Source organism: Oncorhynchus masou, chromosome 23 (genome assembly GCF_036934945.1).
Source record: "Oncorhynchus masou masou isolate Uvic2021 chromosome 23, UVic_Omas_1.1, whole genome shotgun sequence".
In the NCBI taxonomy this organism is placed as follows: domain Eukaryota; kingdom Metazoa; phylum Chordata; class Actinopteri; order Salmoniformes; family Salmonidae; genus Oncorhynchus; species Oncorhynchus masou.
In genome coordinates, this window is record NC_088234.1 from 16,342,287 (window position 1) to 16,360,454 (window position 18,168).

At 43.9% G+C, this 18,168-nt stretch overlaps 2 protein-coding genes across 4 annotated transcripts in view; one reads left to right on the plus strand and one right to left on the minus strand.

The window, feature by feature from the left end:
- Positions 1 to 996: 996 nt before the first annotated feature.
- Positions 997 to 12,779, minus strand: LOC135510438 (splicing factor 3B subunit 2-like). 2 transcript variants are annotated; one of them, XM_064931353.1, is made up of 22 exons: positions 12,573 to 12,779; positions 12,032 to 12,078; positions 11,858 to 11,917; positions 11,411 to 11,638; positions 10,861 to 10,923; positions 10,448 to 10,571; positions 9,993 to 10,150; positions 9,493 to 9,601; positions 9,130 to 9,230; positions 6,821 to 7,021; positions 6,404 to 6,520; positions 6,052 to 6,132; positions 5,611 to 5,838; positions 5,124 to 5,273; positions 4,762 to 4,851; positions 4,442 to 4,549; positions 4,037 to 4,144; positions 3,715 to 3,857; positions 3,403 to 3,504; positions 3,192 to 3,291; positions 2,444 to 2,635; positions 997 to 1,467 (listed from the first exon to the last, which is right to left on the minus strand). In XM_064931353.1, the coding sequence occupies exons 1-22, from the start codon at positions 12,700 to 12,702 to the stop codon at positions 1,396 to 1,398; spliced, it is 2,712 nt and encodes a 903-aa protein (XP_064787425.1). In that variant the 5' UTR covers positions 12,703 to 12,779; the 3' UTR covers positions 997 to 1,395. The 2 variants fall into 2 exon arrangements, with proteins under 2 accessions (XP_064787425.1, XP_064787424.1); XM_064931352.1 differs by having other exon boundaries at positions 11,834 to 11,917.
- A 2,581-nt stretch (positions 12,780 to 15,360) lies between these two features.
- Positions 15,361 to 18,168, plus strand: part of LOC135510439 (calpain-1 catalytic subunit-like) — a 42,461-nt gene continuing 39,653 nt past the window's right edge. For both annotated transcript variants that reach the window (XM_064931354.1, XM_064931355.1), the window contains exon 1: positions 15,361 to 15,510. The gene's annotated coding sequence lies outside the window, so the exon portion shown is untranslated. The remainder of the gene's footprint in view (positions 15,511 to 18,168) is intronic.

Sequence of the window (18,168 nt, forward strand, 5' to 3'; positions counted from 1 at the left end):
AAATCATGTCCAATCAATTGAATTTACCACAAGGGGACTCCAATCAAGTTGTAGAAACATCTGGAAACAGGATGCACCGGAGCTCAATTTTGAGTCTCATAGCAAAGGGTCTGAATACTTATGTAAATAATGTATTTCAGTTATATTTTATACATTTGCCAACATTTCTAAACACCTGTTTTCACTTTGTCATTATGGGGTATTGTGTATAGATCAATGAGGGAAAAAATGAATTGAATACATTTTAGAATAAGGCTGTAATGTAACAAAATGTAGAAAAAGGGGGTTCTGAATAGTTTCCGAATGCACTGCACATGGTGGTCATTTAGCAGATGCCTGTATTTCAAGTAGACGAGCCGATGTGGTCCTGTATGGTTCACTTGGTGGAGCATGGGCTGTACGATCCTTTCCCGGAACCACACATACGTCAAATGTATGCACACATGACTAAATCGCTTTGGATTATAGCGTCTGCTAAATGGCATATATTACGTAATACATAGTCATGTTTTTATAAAGTGGCTTCGAGGTTGTAGTAGGCTACCATACGCTAGGATGACAAATCCTGGAATAGTGTTGCAGAAAGCCTGCCAGGCATTATGGTGCAGTGGAGCCTCATTGTGTGTGTACTAGTGACCGAGTCAGCATGTGGTTACTGCTATCAGTTATTTAGGGCACAGTGAGTGTTTCCCAGACGTCAGGTGACTGTCACACTGGATCCTCCATCAGCCCCTGGTGGATTAACCCAGAACTACACCTTGTTATGTCAGCATAGCTGTGGCCTTGGAGGTTAGCTCATGGTTCGTCATGCTAGGTATGACTTCATACAGCCATGTATCAGCACCGTGTTAAAGCTTTAAATCATTTAAGTCATTACTATAGCCTTTCCTCCCTCACCATGTGACTTGTTATTGGTGGGGGATGGGTGATTTCGGGTCACATGGCCCAGGGAAAAACAATTAGCCCTCCACTGTATTAACCATTTGGATCCATAGATTGGATTGACATGGAGTCTTTTATTTACAAAAAGAGAAAAGCACAGCTACATGGAAAGTAGTTACACAGGACAGAATAGATGGGTTATATAAATTCTGCCTACAGTAGAGACCTGGCAACGGTTCTCCAGAACACCAGGGTTGGGCTCAATTCCATTTCAATTCCAGAAGTACAAACATTCCAATTCTCTTCAATTATGAAAATTGGAATTTGGTTTATTTTCCAAAATGGACTGGAATTTTTATGGAATTGGCCCCAGTCCTGCCAGACACGCATTATCATTGTCATTAAGAGGAAAAGACAACTTATTAACGGATGGTTTTGTGTGGGTTCAAATCTGAGCTCGTCTTGTTCGGCCTGTCCTCTCTTCCCATTTCCTCCTGGTGTGTTATTGGTGGTCTAAAACTTGAACTCTTTGTATTTCTTGGCACCTCCTCGTGTGTCCTGAGGCTGGGCCTTCCTCTTCTTTTGCTGTGGGGTGGAGAGAGAAATGGAGAAGAAATGTCTTAATATTGTCATACAAGGCGAACACTGTACAATCAAAGCTTCTCCTCTTAGTGAAAGTGGCATATGACTCCAACCCCGTCACAACATGTTGCAGGGCTAAGAAAAGGAAGAAGGGAGGAATGTTGCACACTGCTTTCACTCTGAAAACCCTGCTATCCCAGGACGGCCATATTCACAAGCAGAGAGAGAACATTTCAACAAAAGAAAAAAAAAGTAAGACTTTGCAATAATGTCGATTATGAAAGTGGATTTTAAAAAAAATAGAACAATTCCTAAAAGTTTCAGATTAAATTTGGATAGGATTAAATCACTCAACTAACAATGACTAAAAACAGATCCTCATCTTCACATCTAGTGTTAATTTATTCTGCTACATATGGGACTGGAGAAAGAGCCTTTCCAACACAGTGCATACCAACAATATCCTACCCTCATCTCGGCCCCAAGTGGCAGAATACATTGCATGCTAATACTAAACTATAGCAATAATTAACCAGGATGACTCCTCGCGTCCTCTTTCTTCGCATCCTTCTCATAAAGCTGGAGAAGAAGGTCTGAGGGGAGGAACCACTGACTTTCTCCCACAATGTGTTTTGAGACGAGGAGACAGGACATGAAGATACAAGAACACATCACTCAGATTCACCCCGGGGCTTTCTAGCTCCTCATTACTGTGTGTATACTGACTAGTCTAGTACAAGTCACAGCTAGAAGAGCTTTCTCTGACTGTCATATCTGTTTTAGTCTGAGCATGAGTGTCCTGGAGGAGTAGAAATGTGATCAGGAGAGGGGGATGTGGTAAACAATTACAAGACCTAACAAATCATAAGGAGCCGGGTTGTATTCATTAGTGAACATTGTCGCAAATCTGTTTTGCACTATAGCTATATGTTTTGTACTGTAACAAATGGCCGGTACAGTTACAGTGTCTCAGGGTCACCTTCTGTTTGGCGGCGTGCTCGGCCACCATGTCGCTGAAGTCCTCCTTCTCCACCTGGGCCTCCTGGTTCCTGACGTGCTCCTCGTACTTCTGGGTCATGGCCATGGGGTCCAGCTCCAGCTCCTCTGGGGCCAGAGCCACTTCTACCCCTTGGAACTCCTGGCCTCCGCCCGCCTTACGACCCGCCATGGCCTGAGGAGGAGGAGAGTCAGACGGGAGACAAAGAAGCTCATCTGAAACTGTTCCCTATTCCCTGTAGTGTACTGCCTTTGGCCTAAAGTGGGGAATAGGGGAGTTAGTGTGTATGTGGGTTATGTAGGTGTAGAGAAGTGTATGAGTGTACATCCATGAAAGTGTGTTTAAAGAGATGGCAATGAATCTTCTACTTCCCCAGAGTCAGATCAACTCATGGATACCATTTGTATGTCTCCGCGTGCGGTTTACAATGAAGTTAGACGTAGTTTCGTGAGCCGATGGTAACTAGCGTTTGTGCAATGACTGGAAGTCTACCCGTCCAGCTAGCACACAGCTAGAGGCTATGTGTTTGAATACCAGTGCATACACATATGTATGTGATTGTTAGTGAAATATGCTCTGCGTATGTATGAGTAAGGGACTAACTATGGGTTGTGTTTTTGGTACGAGTGTTAACATGCCTACACCCCAGTGGTTGGTATGTGGTAGGTTTAGTAGTGATCTCTGATAGAGCGACTTTATCCAGACACAGTGTTTTTGCCATTGTCCTTACCCCTGATACGTCGTAGATGTGTGTGGATGCCATCATGGCTGCCCCTCCAGAGCCCGTTCTCCTCTCTGGGAGCACCGTGAACAGCTGAGGAGTCTCATTCCTACACACACACACACACACACACACACACACAGAGACGCATGTTACAAACACTCACAAATTAAATATTAGTGAATAGTCACACAACCTATTCCTGGCCACACACACTCACCCGTCCATAGCCTCCTCGATCTTCTTCTTCCTCAGCTCAATGAGCTCTGGAGTCTCCATACCAGCAGGTACCGAGGAGAAGCCTCCGGGAGTGATCAGACCACTGGAACACACACACACACACACAGGCTCAGAGTTAATAAACCACTGATCACTGTATTCAAGACAACACACACAACCCACTACAAATGGCAACCGGTAATTAGGTCCACATGACCAACGGCTTATTGATCCAACAGAAGAGAAAGCCTGGTTCGTTTCAAGTCCATGTCAACTTGATGTGTTTAAAACAGTCAGTTAATGACTCGTCTACCTGTCTGCCGGTGTGAAGAAGCCGGTTTCGTCTGGCTTCTCCTCATCACTCTCGTCCTCCTCCTCTTCCTCGGAAGACTCCTCGTCTGAAGGCTCCAGCTCTCCCCACGGCGTACGATCCACCTCCTCCTCCTCCGCCTTAGCCTACACACAGACATGTAGACAACAGGACAATAGTTAACAGGCCATTGGCCCAAAGCAGACAGCTGGTGTGTCAGATATAGCAATGTTTGGCAGTGGGGGGTACAGTGGCGTTGTATGGTAAATGAAGGGTGTATGGTGTATATGAGGGGAATCGGGCAGGGGTGTGAGGAAGACCTCACCTGGAAGTCGACCGCGTTGGTCCCGAACACATCACCGTACAGAGGCTTTCCTGTCTCATCTACAGGAGGCTTCCCCCAACCACCAGCATGGTAACCGAACGAACAGCTCTGAGAGAGAGAGAGACAACAGGAGAGTGGGAGGGGTCAATAAAAGTCTCAGTGTAATAAGCTTCACAATACAGTATAAACACTTTTATTACATTGGAAAAAGTCTACCAGGGGACACAAACTGTTAAAGCAGATGGGCTCGATTCAATCCGTAGCGCTGAAGATCTGCGCTGTAGCGCGATTTCAATGTTAAAAGTCTAGCGCGTGTTCTCTGGAACATCGCCTTCACATTTCTAGCGCAGCGCTTCAGCGCTACGGACTGAATGGAGCCCTGTGTCTGCGTTAAGGCAGGCTTACCTCGGGGATGGGGGAGTTGAGCCCGGGGATCTTGAGGTTGGGGTAGGAGGGAGGGGGGCCGTATCTCTGCATGGCGATCAGCCAGGGAGGGGGAACCTTGTGGGAGTTCTACACGGGAGGGGGGAAACAACTTTAGCGACGGAACAAGACCATGGTGCATCAGCAACATGAATGATTAGTTCAATAAAACAAAGCAGAATTATAAAGTCGTCCATCAGTAACATTAAAGGTGGTAGTGGGATCGTAGGCTTCCACAGCAGAGTAAAAGTAGAAGTGGGATAATAAAAACATTGGGAAAATGATGACGCTGAAAAACTGACCGGTCCAACGGGCATGCCCAGAGCAATACGCAGCTCATCTGACAGGTCGCCTGGCTTCTTCTCCTTCAGCCTGGTCTCAAACTCCTTCCCCTGTAGCGAGGGAGAGCGAGAGAAACAGATTGTAAGAATCAACATTTCATTCCCAACACTAATTCACCAGAGCAGAGTACACCGACTACCATATGTTGATTCAAGACCCAACAACAAGGAGGCATTGAGGGAAACCAAAAGCAACCACCGATTACAGCGCCGGTAATTATTCCATTCAAGGTCCAATCAATCAACAGGAAGTAGGAGTAGAGTTTCTGATGTAAGGTGCTGTATACAGTGGAGTCCCCCATTGAGCAGTCAGACATCCTTACCTCGTAGTAGAGGTCACCGTGGATGGAGAGTTTAGGCTTCATCTGCCACTTGAAGAAGGCGTCGTGGAGCTTCTGGTAGTCAATGTCGATCTTGCCCATCTTGGGACGCACCTTCTCCCTCATCTTGGTCTTCATGGTCTTGGCATCCTCCTGTAAGCAGAGTACCACGGCATTCAGTGTGACTTCTGACAACGTGTTTCACTGCTCTATTTTATACAGCTGTTCATGGAACAAATATTTAACGGCTGTGTGTAATTTATTGATGTTTGGTAATGAACTTGAAGTAAACGCTGCGTGAAACAGAAAAATACACAGGCCATGTTTGTATAATTTAAAAGCAGTCATTTTCCTCATGCTAGTGAAAAACTAGGGAGATGAACATGGTGTTAACAGCTGGAACCCATCTTTCCAGCTGGAACCACCAGCCAGTGCCTCCTTGTGCCTACGGTCTGGTGCTACTACCCCTCTATTGGACAGAACCATCTACCTTCTCCTGTAAAGCTTCTCTCATCTCCTGGATGCCTGTCCTCTTGATGAACTCTGGCAGCTCGAAAGGGGGCTTCTCGATACCCCTCTTGCCCTGGAGGTACTTCCTCTTGAAGCACCAGTGTCGGGGGACGGGCACCGTGTTCCTGGTGGCCTTCAGGTGCACCAGCAGCTTGGGTTCCTGCGCCGTCACGTCGTGCATCTCCACCACGTCAGGACGCGCCACCAACTGGAGGAGGACGGGGTCAAAATCAACACCGGACACAGATCTCTATCTATCTCCTTTTAAAACATCTCCGGTGACCACCCACACAAACTGAATCAGCTCATATAGACAAGCATTCATGAGTAAAGTGTTAGGTACAGAACAACTTCTACACCAACTTAATCAATACACAGGAGCTAGAATGTCTAACTCTTAAAAAGCAGGTAAATGTATTACCTGTTTGAGTTCAGCCACAGTTAGTCTGTTCATTCTCCTCAGCTTCTTCTTAGACATCTTGGGAACATCTGGTCTGATCTCCTGTACACACACACACACACACACACACACACACACACGAGGATAACTTCCAAGGTACACACTTCAAGAGAGAGAGCACTGGAAGATGACACTATTTCTCTGTCCCAATCGTTCACCTTTCCTCCACAAAGGGAAGTAAACAAGTGCACACTACTTAGGGCATTAGGGTAGAGAATTGGGATGACGCAGCATATAAACACTCCTGTTTGAGAAGTATTTTTTCATCCAAGCTCAGGAATGGAGAGAATGTAGAGGAGAGATGAATACTAACATCATCACTGTCGTCGCTGTCTTTCTTTTCCTCCTCAAATCCCTTCTTCCTCATTAGAGCAGGAGCCGGCTCCTTCTCCGGTTCCTTCTCCTTCTCCTTCTTCACGTCATCAGTCAGCTGAGAGAGGGATGGACAAACACAGTTTATTACAACTGTTAGCAAAAGACTAACGCGCAAACAGATTACATCCTTAAATCAACACAACAAAATTATTCACTTTTCATGCTTGTTCAGAGGTTCTTGAAACAACTGCGCTGAGAACTGGTGGGTACACTGAACCTGATGTGATTTTACTTTAATTCTCGGGCCATTAAAACACTAAATATGAACAATAACACTGGACACATCTCTAGGATGTTTTGACAGATTTTTCTCTTAAAGAACCATAAAGTCAATATCTAAAATGGAGGCCCTCACCTTGAATGCCTCAAAGATCCTCTTGAAGAAGATGAAGTTAGGATCGTAGATCTCCGGTTCCTCTGTAATATACTCGATCTCCACCTCAGGCTCTTTCTCCTTCTCTCCATCCTCCTCTTTCTTCTCCTCCGCATGCTCCCTCTTCTCCTGCTCACGCCTCTTCTTGTTCTTCTTCTTACGGTTCCTGCGCTTACGATTTTTCTGAGAAGGGGAGAATGTAAGAGGGAGAATGAAAATGCTAATAACAAACTAGGGCCGGGCGATATACCGTATTTTATTATATACCGGTATTGATGCACGGACGGGTTTGGGTTTTTACTTTACCTTCTATAACGGTATTTGAATGATTGGTTTGTTAAATGTGATACTCCTTGTGTGACGTCCATTTGTATAGTTTACTCCACTACTTGAGTCATCCCTCTCTGCTCTCTCTCTCTCTTCACGCCGCTTTCCACACAGACCTAGTCCCACCCCCTGTCACTCAAGGAGCACATTTGATGTTCCTCAACTTGTGTTCAGTCTGCATGGTCAATGCAGCACATGTAACAATGTTGACGACAACAATGCTGTTTTCACTTTACTTCTTAATATGAAACCACTAGTTTTCTATAATGACACTATTAGTTTGTGTTTCTTACATCAGCAAACAGCTAGTTTGTATTTTCTTAGCAAGTTTCCCTAAATCTTGTGAGACGCTAATTGTTAGCCGCTAATGATAATAGCTAGCTAGCTAATAAATGTACTGAGTCAGAGCAAACGTAGCTAGCTAATACAGCCTGATAATACCAGTGATGGTGTAGACCTAAATCAGCATGCTGTTTGTGCAACAGTATCTTCTAAATCAAAGAGGAATATGCAAAGCAAGAATATGTTAGCTATATCAAGTAGCTAAGAAAAAAACATGCAATGTAGCCAAAGCATATAGGGTCCCCTAGGAAACATTTATCAACACTTTAGTTCCTAACCTGTCACAATAACTCCTCCCTGGCATTTTTATAAATTGTCATCTCAAACAACACTGTATTCAAAGTGCCCACTATTATATGCTAACTATAGAATAGTCATAATATTCCCATGATTCCAACAGTTTTGCTCTAATTTACAAGTCCAATCGCAATTGCAACATTTGGTTAAAAATAAGTCCTAGATTATTTGCCCATATCGTGCAGCTCTACATGGCAGTGTGGAAATCAACTGAGCAGTGGTGTAAAGCACTTAAGTAGTACTTTTAAGTATTTGTACTTTTTTTGGTATCTTTACCATTTTTTACAACTTTTACTTCACTACATTCTTAAAGAAAATACTGTACATTTTCCCTGACACCTAAATGTACTCGTTACATTTTAAATGCTTAGCAGGACAGGAAAATGGTCTAATTCACACACTTGAAAAGAGAACATCCCTGGTCGGACTCACTAAGCACAAATACTGTGTTTGTAAATCATGTCTGAGTTTTGGAGTGTGCCACTGGCTATCTGTAAATTTAAAAAAGAAAGAAAATGGTACATTCTTAATATAAGGAATTTGAAATCGTTAATACTTTTACTTTTGATACTTAAGTATATTTAAAACCAAAGACTTTTATTCAAGTAGTATTTTACTGGGTGACTCACTTTAACTTGAGTAATTTTCTATTAACGTATCTGTACTTTTACTCAAGTATGACAACTGGGTACTTTTCCCACCAATACAACTGAGTGCAGGAAATGCAGAAATGGTAAAAGTGCTGAAATTTGTTTTGGTTGAAGTTGAATTGAACAGTATAAAACAATCAGAGTGAATAAAGACTCATTGAAATCACATATATATATATATATATGTGTGTTGCCACCCTGGGAACGCTCACTACTCATAAAGCAAATGTACAACTTTTATTATTAAAAAACTAAAAATACCATCAAATATTATTATTTTATTTTTTAATCCCGTAATATAATATTTTGGCCACATCGCCCAGCGCTAACTGACACCGTTTCCTACTCCTCATGCCTCTAAGAGCTTACGTAGATTGAATCAGAAGCTTCCCTATCAAGCAGGTTATCAATACGAGTCATGCCAACTTGACCCCTGACCCTCTGAGCTTCAGGAGTAACAGGATGAATCTCAACAGTCTTTTCTTGACTCTTCATGGCCTCTCCCTCGCATCCTTCTCAAAACACATTGGAGGAAAATATCCAAGGTTCCTCCCCTTGGACATTATCCTCCGATACATTTTGAGGAGGCGAGAGGACACGAGCAATCAAGGAAACACAATTGAGTTTCAACCAAAGACAGCAGGGTGGGATGAGGGGAATTAATTGAACACTCACGTCTTTCTTAGAGAGAGAACCGTCGTCCTCTTCAGTCTCAGACAGGACGGCAGCGGAGGAGTTGTTCATCTCCATCTCTGGGCTCTCCTCCTCCTCCTCTTCTGGAAGATAGAAAACACAGAGAACATTCACTGGTCAGGTCAAGGTCCAACAGGGCTCTTAACCCAGGACAATATTACTAAGACTGCAGTAGTTCCATTGGGATGATATCAGGCACTCTTGGTGCATCTGGGTGTTTATTCACAAAGCGTCTCAAAGTATGAGTTCTGATCTATTAATTATGATCCTAAAAAGCTAAAAACTGATCCTACTCCAAATACAGGCCATGATTCATTCCTCCAGTGTGTAGTTCCAGGTTCTGACCTGTGGGGGTGGCGCCGAGCTGCTCCTGTCTGATCTCCTTCAGTTGGAGAATCTTCTCCAGAGCCTGGGGGATCTTAGGACCGACACCCACATCCTCTCCCTGCCACACCTGACACACACAACACCAGGAATACAGAGATTAGACGGATGCAATTGTATTCTGCCATGGCTTATCCTGTGTTATTATGCCGTCTGAGTGACTCAAAGACTATAACAAAATCAATGGGGGCCCCAGGCCTTGACATTTTTGGAATTTTAGATTCTCCCTAATGGCCAAATTTTTGGTGATTGTTAATTTTCAAAGACGATCGCGTTTAAAAATATATAGCTCCATTATCTTTTCGACATACATTATATCTGGTTTTAGTTGTTTAAATGTACACTGAAAAAATAACCACCATGAAAATAATTTTCTAACAACAACAAAAATAATATTTGATTATATATTTTGGAGTGCGGGAACGATTAAGCAGCGGTGGGGAAAACACTGTGGTTAGTACCTCTCTGGCGTCCTCTCCAGGTGGAGGGGGAACTCTCTGTCTCTGGGTATGCATCATGGACATTCCAGGAGGAGGTGGGTTCATTCCACCAGGATTCATTCCAGGAGGGGGTGGGTTCATTCCAGGAGGGGGTGGGTTCATTCCACCAGGGTTCACACCTACAACAACACCCAGATCTCAACTGACACCAACGTACCAGGTGTGTGTCACCGTCAACACAACAGCTTTACAGACTTAACAGCCTTCACACCGTTCTTAAAAATAGAAAGGAATGCCATTGGATATGTTTAGATTGGGATAGTGACTGTGTTACTATCCCAATATGGGTGACTATGTGTGAGTATATGCTGTCTACAAAGTGTGCGCTGTAGACAAATCAATTCCCCCTTGAGAGACAAAGTTGTATTGGAAGTGAGGATTGACATTTTAGTGTTGATGGCAGGCCAAGGACTGACCTCTCATCATGGGGGGCATCATGCCAGGTGGTCGTGACCCTGGGTCAGACATCCTGGGCCCAGGTCCTCCATGCTGCCTCTTAGCCAGCTCCTGCTGCCTCTCATGTTCCAGCATCACCGCCGCCTGACAGAGGGGAGAGAGGAAACATGGAGGGAGGAGAGAGAGGAGTGAGGGAGAGGAGGGAGGAGACATTAAGGGAGGAGAGAGAGGAGGTAGGAGACATGGAGGAGAGAGAGGAGTGAGGGAGAGAGGAGACATGGAGGGAGGAGAGAGTGGGGGGAGAGAGATATGTTTCAACTTCCAGGCAATGTAAAGCAGCTGTATGATAACTTTGGGATTGGTTGTGACAACACTACTGACAAATCATTTAGATGGGAGAAAGACATGAAAATCAGTCTCCTCCAGGTCCTACCCTTTTCTGCTGCTCCAGAAGTTCCTGCTCCTTCATGTGCTCTTCCATAGCACGGGACTCCCCCTGAAATACGCACACAAAATGACAAATGTATACCAGAACTCCTCTTCCTTCCCATTGCAATAGAAGGCAGACTACATTACAACTAAGGCCTGGAGTATTTCCTTACCCAGGGCACAATGTGGGACCATGTTTGGGGGTCTGAGGACATACACTTGTGGCAGGTAGCCTAGCGGTTAGAGCGTTGGGCAAGTAGCCGAGAGGTTGCTGGTTTGAATACCTGAGCTGACAAGGTGAAAAATCTGTCGATGTGCCTTAGAGCAAGGCACTTAACACTAATTTGCCCCAGTGGCGCGGTACTATGGCCGACCCTGTAAAGCAACACATTTCACTGCACCTATGCGGTGTATATGACAATTCAACATCCTACTCGAGTCTAGGATCAGGTCTTATCTGTCCATACGCTCTTCAAATATTATAATCTACAAGACTGATCCTAGACCAGCACTGCTACTCAAAGAGGCTTACTGAATGCAGGCCAAGATCGTACCTGCTGCTTGGCCCTCTCCTCGTGCTGCATCATCATGGCAGCCCTCTGCTGCACCATCTTCAGCTGGTCCTCCTGGGAGAGGCCGGGGGGCATGCCTGGAGGCTCCATGCCCATACGCATCCCTGGTGGAGGGGGTCCACCTGCCATCATGCTCATCGCCTGGAGCATACCCATTCCAGGAGGCATGGGGGGCATGGGCATCGGGGGCATGGGGGGGATTCCTGGCATCTGGGGGAGGAAGGAAATAAAGCTGGTTAAGTTGTTTTCGATTACAGTAAGTATTTTTTCCTGGACCATGTGAGAACCAGGAAAACGTATTCCTGGTCCTGTTCATGGCAGATTGATGAACTACTACAGAGTTTATAGATACATAATCCCAGTGATGAAATGTAAGAATGAGATTCGATTAGACTGTCTAAAAACCTTATAGGGTCGGTTGGTGCTGACCTGCGGGGTCATAGGTTTATCATCACTCCCTAGGTTGGGTTTGCTGAGCATCATTCCAGTCTGAGTGGGGGGAAACACAGATACACACCGATCAATGGATCATATTGACAGGTGAAGTACACTCCACTCACCCTCTCACACATGCACTAACACACGTGAACACATACAACTGACCTGCATCATGTATCCCTTAAGCCTGTCCAGCATCTCCTCTCTGGGACCTGAGGAAGGAGGGAAATAAGAACTGTAAACCAACAATGAACACTATAACTAACATAGGACAACAACAAACAATTATTTAATTACAAATGAAATAAGTTTAAATTCAACTTAGTCGCTCACGCACGGATGCTGACAACGACTCGTGCGCGACTATCAAGTATCACTTTAGATGATCAGTTATTAAACACCCGAGTGATTAGCTGTTAGCTACCAATCAAATTGACTTGTTCGCTAGCTAACGAATATACATTCGTAAGCAAAATTCTCTTCGTAGAGGTGGTGAACAAACTTGTAATATAGTAATTATGTAGGTAACTAGCTGATCATTTACACTCTCATTTAATTCCACGAAGGCCTGCTATGTAGCTAGCTAACTTGCCGCGGAACTATGGATAACCTGTTAGCAACAAGCTATAGTAGCTAGCAGGCTAGCTACACACAATGCACGCATTCGTCCCATTTAAAGCCTGCGTCTCCGACTTCGGCTTCTTACCCATGTTGGGTGCGCCTAGCTCGCCTAGCTTGGCTTGAAGCTCTGGGTTGGTCCATGTATTGAGGGCCGCCACAGAGCTCCCCAAGTCGGAGGGGATAGGTTCGGTCCCCGGCGGTCCGTCAGATGCCATCTCGAAATTTTACCGATCAATGGCTCTCTACAGAAACAACAGAAACGACAGCAACGAGAACCAGACGAATCTCGAAAGGCACGATGGGAAATTTCAGTATACCGGAATAAGCAGTTGGAGAAATCTGGGTAATGTAGTCAGTGGTAAGATGAATAACTGCGTTTCCAAATTACAACCACTAGATGATAGCAGAGACATGGATTTGGAGAGTTTTTGGCAATGCAGTTTCTGCAATATGATGCATTAATACGAAACTACAACATTCTATGGCAGCCATGTTGGCTCCACGTTAACATTATATGGGGAATATTATGTGGGGAATATAATATTACATGGGGAATATAGTTACAATGCTATGTAACTGATTGTCTAGAAAGACCTCAAAGTCAGGCGGTGTGAAAAGAAGGCCGAGACAATCATTAAGACTCCAGCCACTCAAGCCATAGACTGTTCTTTCTGCTTCCGCATGGCAAGCGATACCAGCGCATAAAGTCTGACACCAACAGGCTCATGAACAGCTTCTATCCCCAAGCCATAAGACTGCTAAATAGCTAACTAAATAGCTAACAGAACGCCTACACAGACTATCTGAGTTGACCTTTGTATGTCATTCTTATTTTTGCACTGTTTCTATGCACACTCACAGGGCCCTACACACTCACACACACCAATACTCCAAAACACACACTTCATAATTTGCTCTCACACACATAATATACACATACATTTATACTGCCTCTACACACACGCACACCAACTCACATACAGTACATTCATCATATACGCTGATGGTATTCTGTTTATCATTTATCCTGATGCCTAGTCACCTTACCCCTATACATATGCTATATATACAAAAGTATGTGGGCACCCCATCAAATTAGTGGATTCGGCTATTTCAGTCACAGCAGTTAGTGACACATGTATAAAATTGAGCACACAGCCATGCAATCTCCGTATACAAACATTGGCAGTAGATTGGCCTTACTGAAGAGCTCAGTGACTTTCAATGTGGCACCGTCATAGGATGCCACCTTTCCAACAAGTCAGTTCGTCAAAGTTCTGCCCTGCTAGAGCTGCCCTGGTCAACTGTAAGTTCTGTTAATGTGAGGTGGAGACATCTAGGAGCAAAAATGGCTCAGCCGCGAAGTGGTAGGCCACACAAGCTCACAGGACCACCAAGTCACCTGTCCTCGTTTGCAAAACTCACTACTGAGTTCCAAACTGCTTCTGGAAGCAAAGTCAGCACAAGAACTGTTTGTCGGATTTCCATGGAATGGGTTTCCATGGTCTAGTAGCCGCACACAAGCCTGAGATCACCATTCGCAATGCCAAGCGTCGGCTGGAGTGATGTAAAGCTCACCACCATTGGACTCTGGAGCAGTGGAAACGTGTTCTCTGGAGTGATGATTCACACTTTACCATCTGACAGTCCAACGGACGAATTTGGGTTTGCCAGATGCTTGGAGAGTGCTTCCTGTCCAATGCATAGTACAACTGTAAAGTTTGGTGGGAGAGGAATAATGCTCTGGGGATGTTTTTGCATGGTTTGAGCTAGGCCCCTTAGTTCCAGTGAAGGGAAATATTAATGCTCCAGTGTACAATGACATTCTAGACGATTCTGTGGTTCCAACGTTGTGGCAACAATTTGGGGAAGGCCCTTTCCTGTTTCAGTATGACAATGCCCCCGTGCACAAAGCAAGGTACATACAGAAAAGGTTTGTCGAGATCGGTGTGGAAGAACTTGACTGGCCTGCACAGAGCCCCGATTCAATCCCATCGAACACCTTTGAGATGAATTAGAATGCTGACTGGGAGCCAGGTCTAACTGCTCAACATCAGTGTCCAACCTCACTAATGCTCTTGTGGCTGAATGGAAACAAGTCCTCGCAGCAATGTTCCAATGTCTAGTGGAAAGCCTCCCCAGAAGAGTGGAGGCTGTTATAGCAGCAAAGGGGGACCAACTTCATTTTAATGCTCATCATTTTTTTAGGAGATGTTCGACGAGCAGGTGTCCATATACTTTTGGTAATGTACTGTACCTCTAGCTTCCATCACTCCAGTATCACTGCACATTGTAAATATGGTACTGGAACTGACTGACCCTGTATATAGTATGCTTACTTCATTTCTCGTGTTCCTCTTCTTTTTATTTATTGTGTTTTTGTTCTACCCTATGTTCTTTTTAGTATTACATTGTTATTGATTACTGCATTGTTGAGTTTAGAGCTTGCAAGAAAGGCATTTCACTGTACTTGTGCAAATGACATTAAAACTTCAAACTGAAACTAAACTCCCTAAATACTGTATATGGCTCTGGGAAGCAAATTCTACAAAAAAAAGTACGATCTTTGCCAAATTGACATGCCAAGGTGAAGTAAAAGGTTCAATTGATATTATAACAAATAGCCAGGTGCCGTAGCATAAAGTTTAAAAACCATGGCAATATCCCTGTGCTAAAACAAAGTGGGAACAAATTAAATGTGAGTAAAGCCATTTAGAATTGTATGAGTGTGGGCAAGCTATTAAGTGAAATGATTATTATCGCAAAGCACATTTATAGTGGACTATAAACATGGTTTACAGTAACATAAAGTGTGTTTCAGGTGTAGAAGCCGAGCGCCAATGCTTGCTTGTACTCGTTCAATGAGTCATTGTCAGCATTCTTCCTGGGGGAGAAGTGGTAGGGCGTTTCTGAACCGAATATGCAGCTGTGAACTGAGCTGTGGATGGAACGGAATTTAACATGTAACGGAGAGAACAGAGAAAACAAAACAACATATCGAATCTCAAAATAACCACCAAAAGGTAGGATATGCTTTAAAAACAGAAGTATAACTCCACGCTACTGTACAAATTAGGGCGATTACTAGTTTAGTACGAAGAAGTGCGACAGTCATTGAACACATCTGTTTCAGTTTTCTGGCTCGCAATCAGTTTGCGAACATGAACAGATGTTACGTTAGTTTTGAAACATCTTGGAGCATTGTTGAAACAATGTAGGCTAACAGTGTTTGCACGTCATGACACCTTTTCTGTTCCAGCGATTTCATGGGTGTTACTTTTATATTTTAGACTGATCAATTCTATTCGTTTGTTCTGAACGCAAAGGGTGTTAAAAGTTAACCGTGGCACATTTCGATACAATTAACTGGTTATTAACAAATAACCCTCCCTAGCCTTTGTTCTGTCCTATCAGATATTCCACAAAAATACTAGCCTACTATGGTCGGACGTGTCTCTTGTTGTAAAAACCACAACTAAACCCAAATGCAGAAACGGTCAATTGTGTGAAATTCATGTGCGGCCAGATGAGAGGCTATTCAACACTGTCCAGGTGTTCACTTTGTCAACTCGATGAGAGTTGATACTGATAAAGTATCACAGTGTCTAACTACAGTACATTCTTAGAAAAAAAGTTGCTATCTAAAACCTAAGAGTTCTTCTGCTGTCCCCGAAGGGAGAATCCTTTGAATAACCCTTTTTGCTGCCAGGTAACAGAGGGTTCCTTTACACAGAGGGTTCTACATGGACCCCAAAAGGGTTCTACCTCGAACCAAAAAAGGGTTCTCCTATTGGACAGCCGAAGAAACCGTTTGGAACCTTTTTCTCTAACTGTACCCACCGTCCATGTGTGAGTGGTGGCTGTTTCCATTTTACAGCGCAGGTAGGCTACACAGGTATCGTTTATCTCCCATGTAATCTCATTCACTCTGCGTCTCTCTGTCGAACCGCTATATATGATTTCATCCCCAAATACAGACATCTATATGGTTGTTTCATTGTTTTTGTATCTCAGTTTGAGGCTACTTGAGTAGCAATACAGAACAGTGTGGTGAGAGGCTACAGTAAGAAACGTCATGTCTTTCCCTGGAACACAGTAGGGTTGATGTGGTTTTGATGAGTCTGGATTTGCAGATTATTCATCAGTCATTTCACATCAGTGAATCTATTTGCAGGGAGGCACAAAAACAGAGAAATATTCCACGTGTGAGGAATATTAAATATTCAAATGAGTAAAAACTGTTCTTCTTTTATTTTTTTATTTTTTTTATTTATCCGTTATTTTACCAGGTAAATTGACTGAGAACACGTTCTCATTTACAGCAACGACCTGGGGAATAGTTACAGGGGAGAGGAAGTTGGATGAATGAGCCAATTGTAAACTGGGGATTATTAGGTGACCCTGATGGTTTGAGGGCCAGATTGAGAATTTAGCCAGGACACCAGGGTTAACACCCCTACTCTTACGACAAGTGCCATGGGATCTTTAATGACCTTCTTGAGAAGACTATATGCACACCTCCGCCTGTCAAGCCACCACAGTCACAGAAAGGTGATACGCTTCCACCTAAAACAGGTGGAAAAATGACATACTGGAACCTGTACAGGTTAAGTAGGGATTGGGTAGGTACTGTAACTGTCCCCCCAAATATGGTGTTTTCCCACTTAAAGAGATGTGTTCACTGTATTATCTCTCCTATCCTACGGTGGTACAACTCTTCCATTGTCTTTCCTTTCAGTTTTGCCTCAACTCCAACTGACCAGAAGCAAGTTTGCTTCAGTCAACAACAGAACAGGCCATAGGTGATGGGTGTGGCTCAGTGTAGTGGGTGAATGCTGTGACTGGGTTCTCTTGCCCCTCTCTGAACCAATGAGAAGCAGACCAAGCTCAGGGTTTGTTTTGACTGACAGTTGTGGTGTAGAACAGGAAGAGAGCTCTGTGTAAATAACAGCCAGCCGGTGTGAGAGACTGAAAATGAAAGAATGGAAGAGCGAAAGAGGCTAAACAGATTAAACATCTGAAAGGTTTCAAATAGATTTTAAACAGTTGTGTTCTCTCTCTCTCTCTCTCTCTCTCTGTGTTTTGCATGTTCTTAAGTGTGGTAGGGTAGCAGGGAGCCTAGTGGTTAAGAGTGTTACCTGAAAGTGTGCTGCTTTGAATCGCCAAGCCGACTTGGTGAAACATCTGCTGATGTGCAAGGCACTTAACCCTAATTTTCCTGTAAGTCGCTCTGGATAATAGCTTCTGCTAAATGATTCAAAGGCACGTGGCCTCCCATTCTCCTCGAAGTTAAATGGCACCACACCCTCTCAATACCCCACTGTTTACACTATAAGACGCTGATAAATTACATCCAAACCATCTCCCAGAGACAAGCACTTATGACTCAACGTTGTTCATAGTGTGTTATTCAATAGAGAACTGAACTACAGTCAGCTTGAATCACGGGACTATTATTGTAGTAATCCTCTGCTGTCTAAAATGAATAGGAGAGAAGGGAGGCAACGTGCTATTTGCTAACTCTCTGTAATACTTGTGTATCTTTTATTTTCATTTTGTCTGTGCTGCAGAGGCCTGTCATTTTGTCTGTGCTGCTCAGGCCTGTGATTTTGTCTGTGCTGCACAGGCCTGTCATTTTGTCTGTGCTGCAGAGGCCTGTCATTTTGTCTGTGCTGCACAGG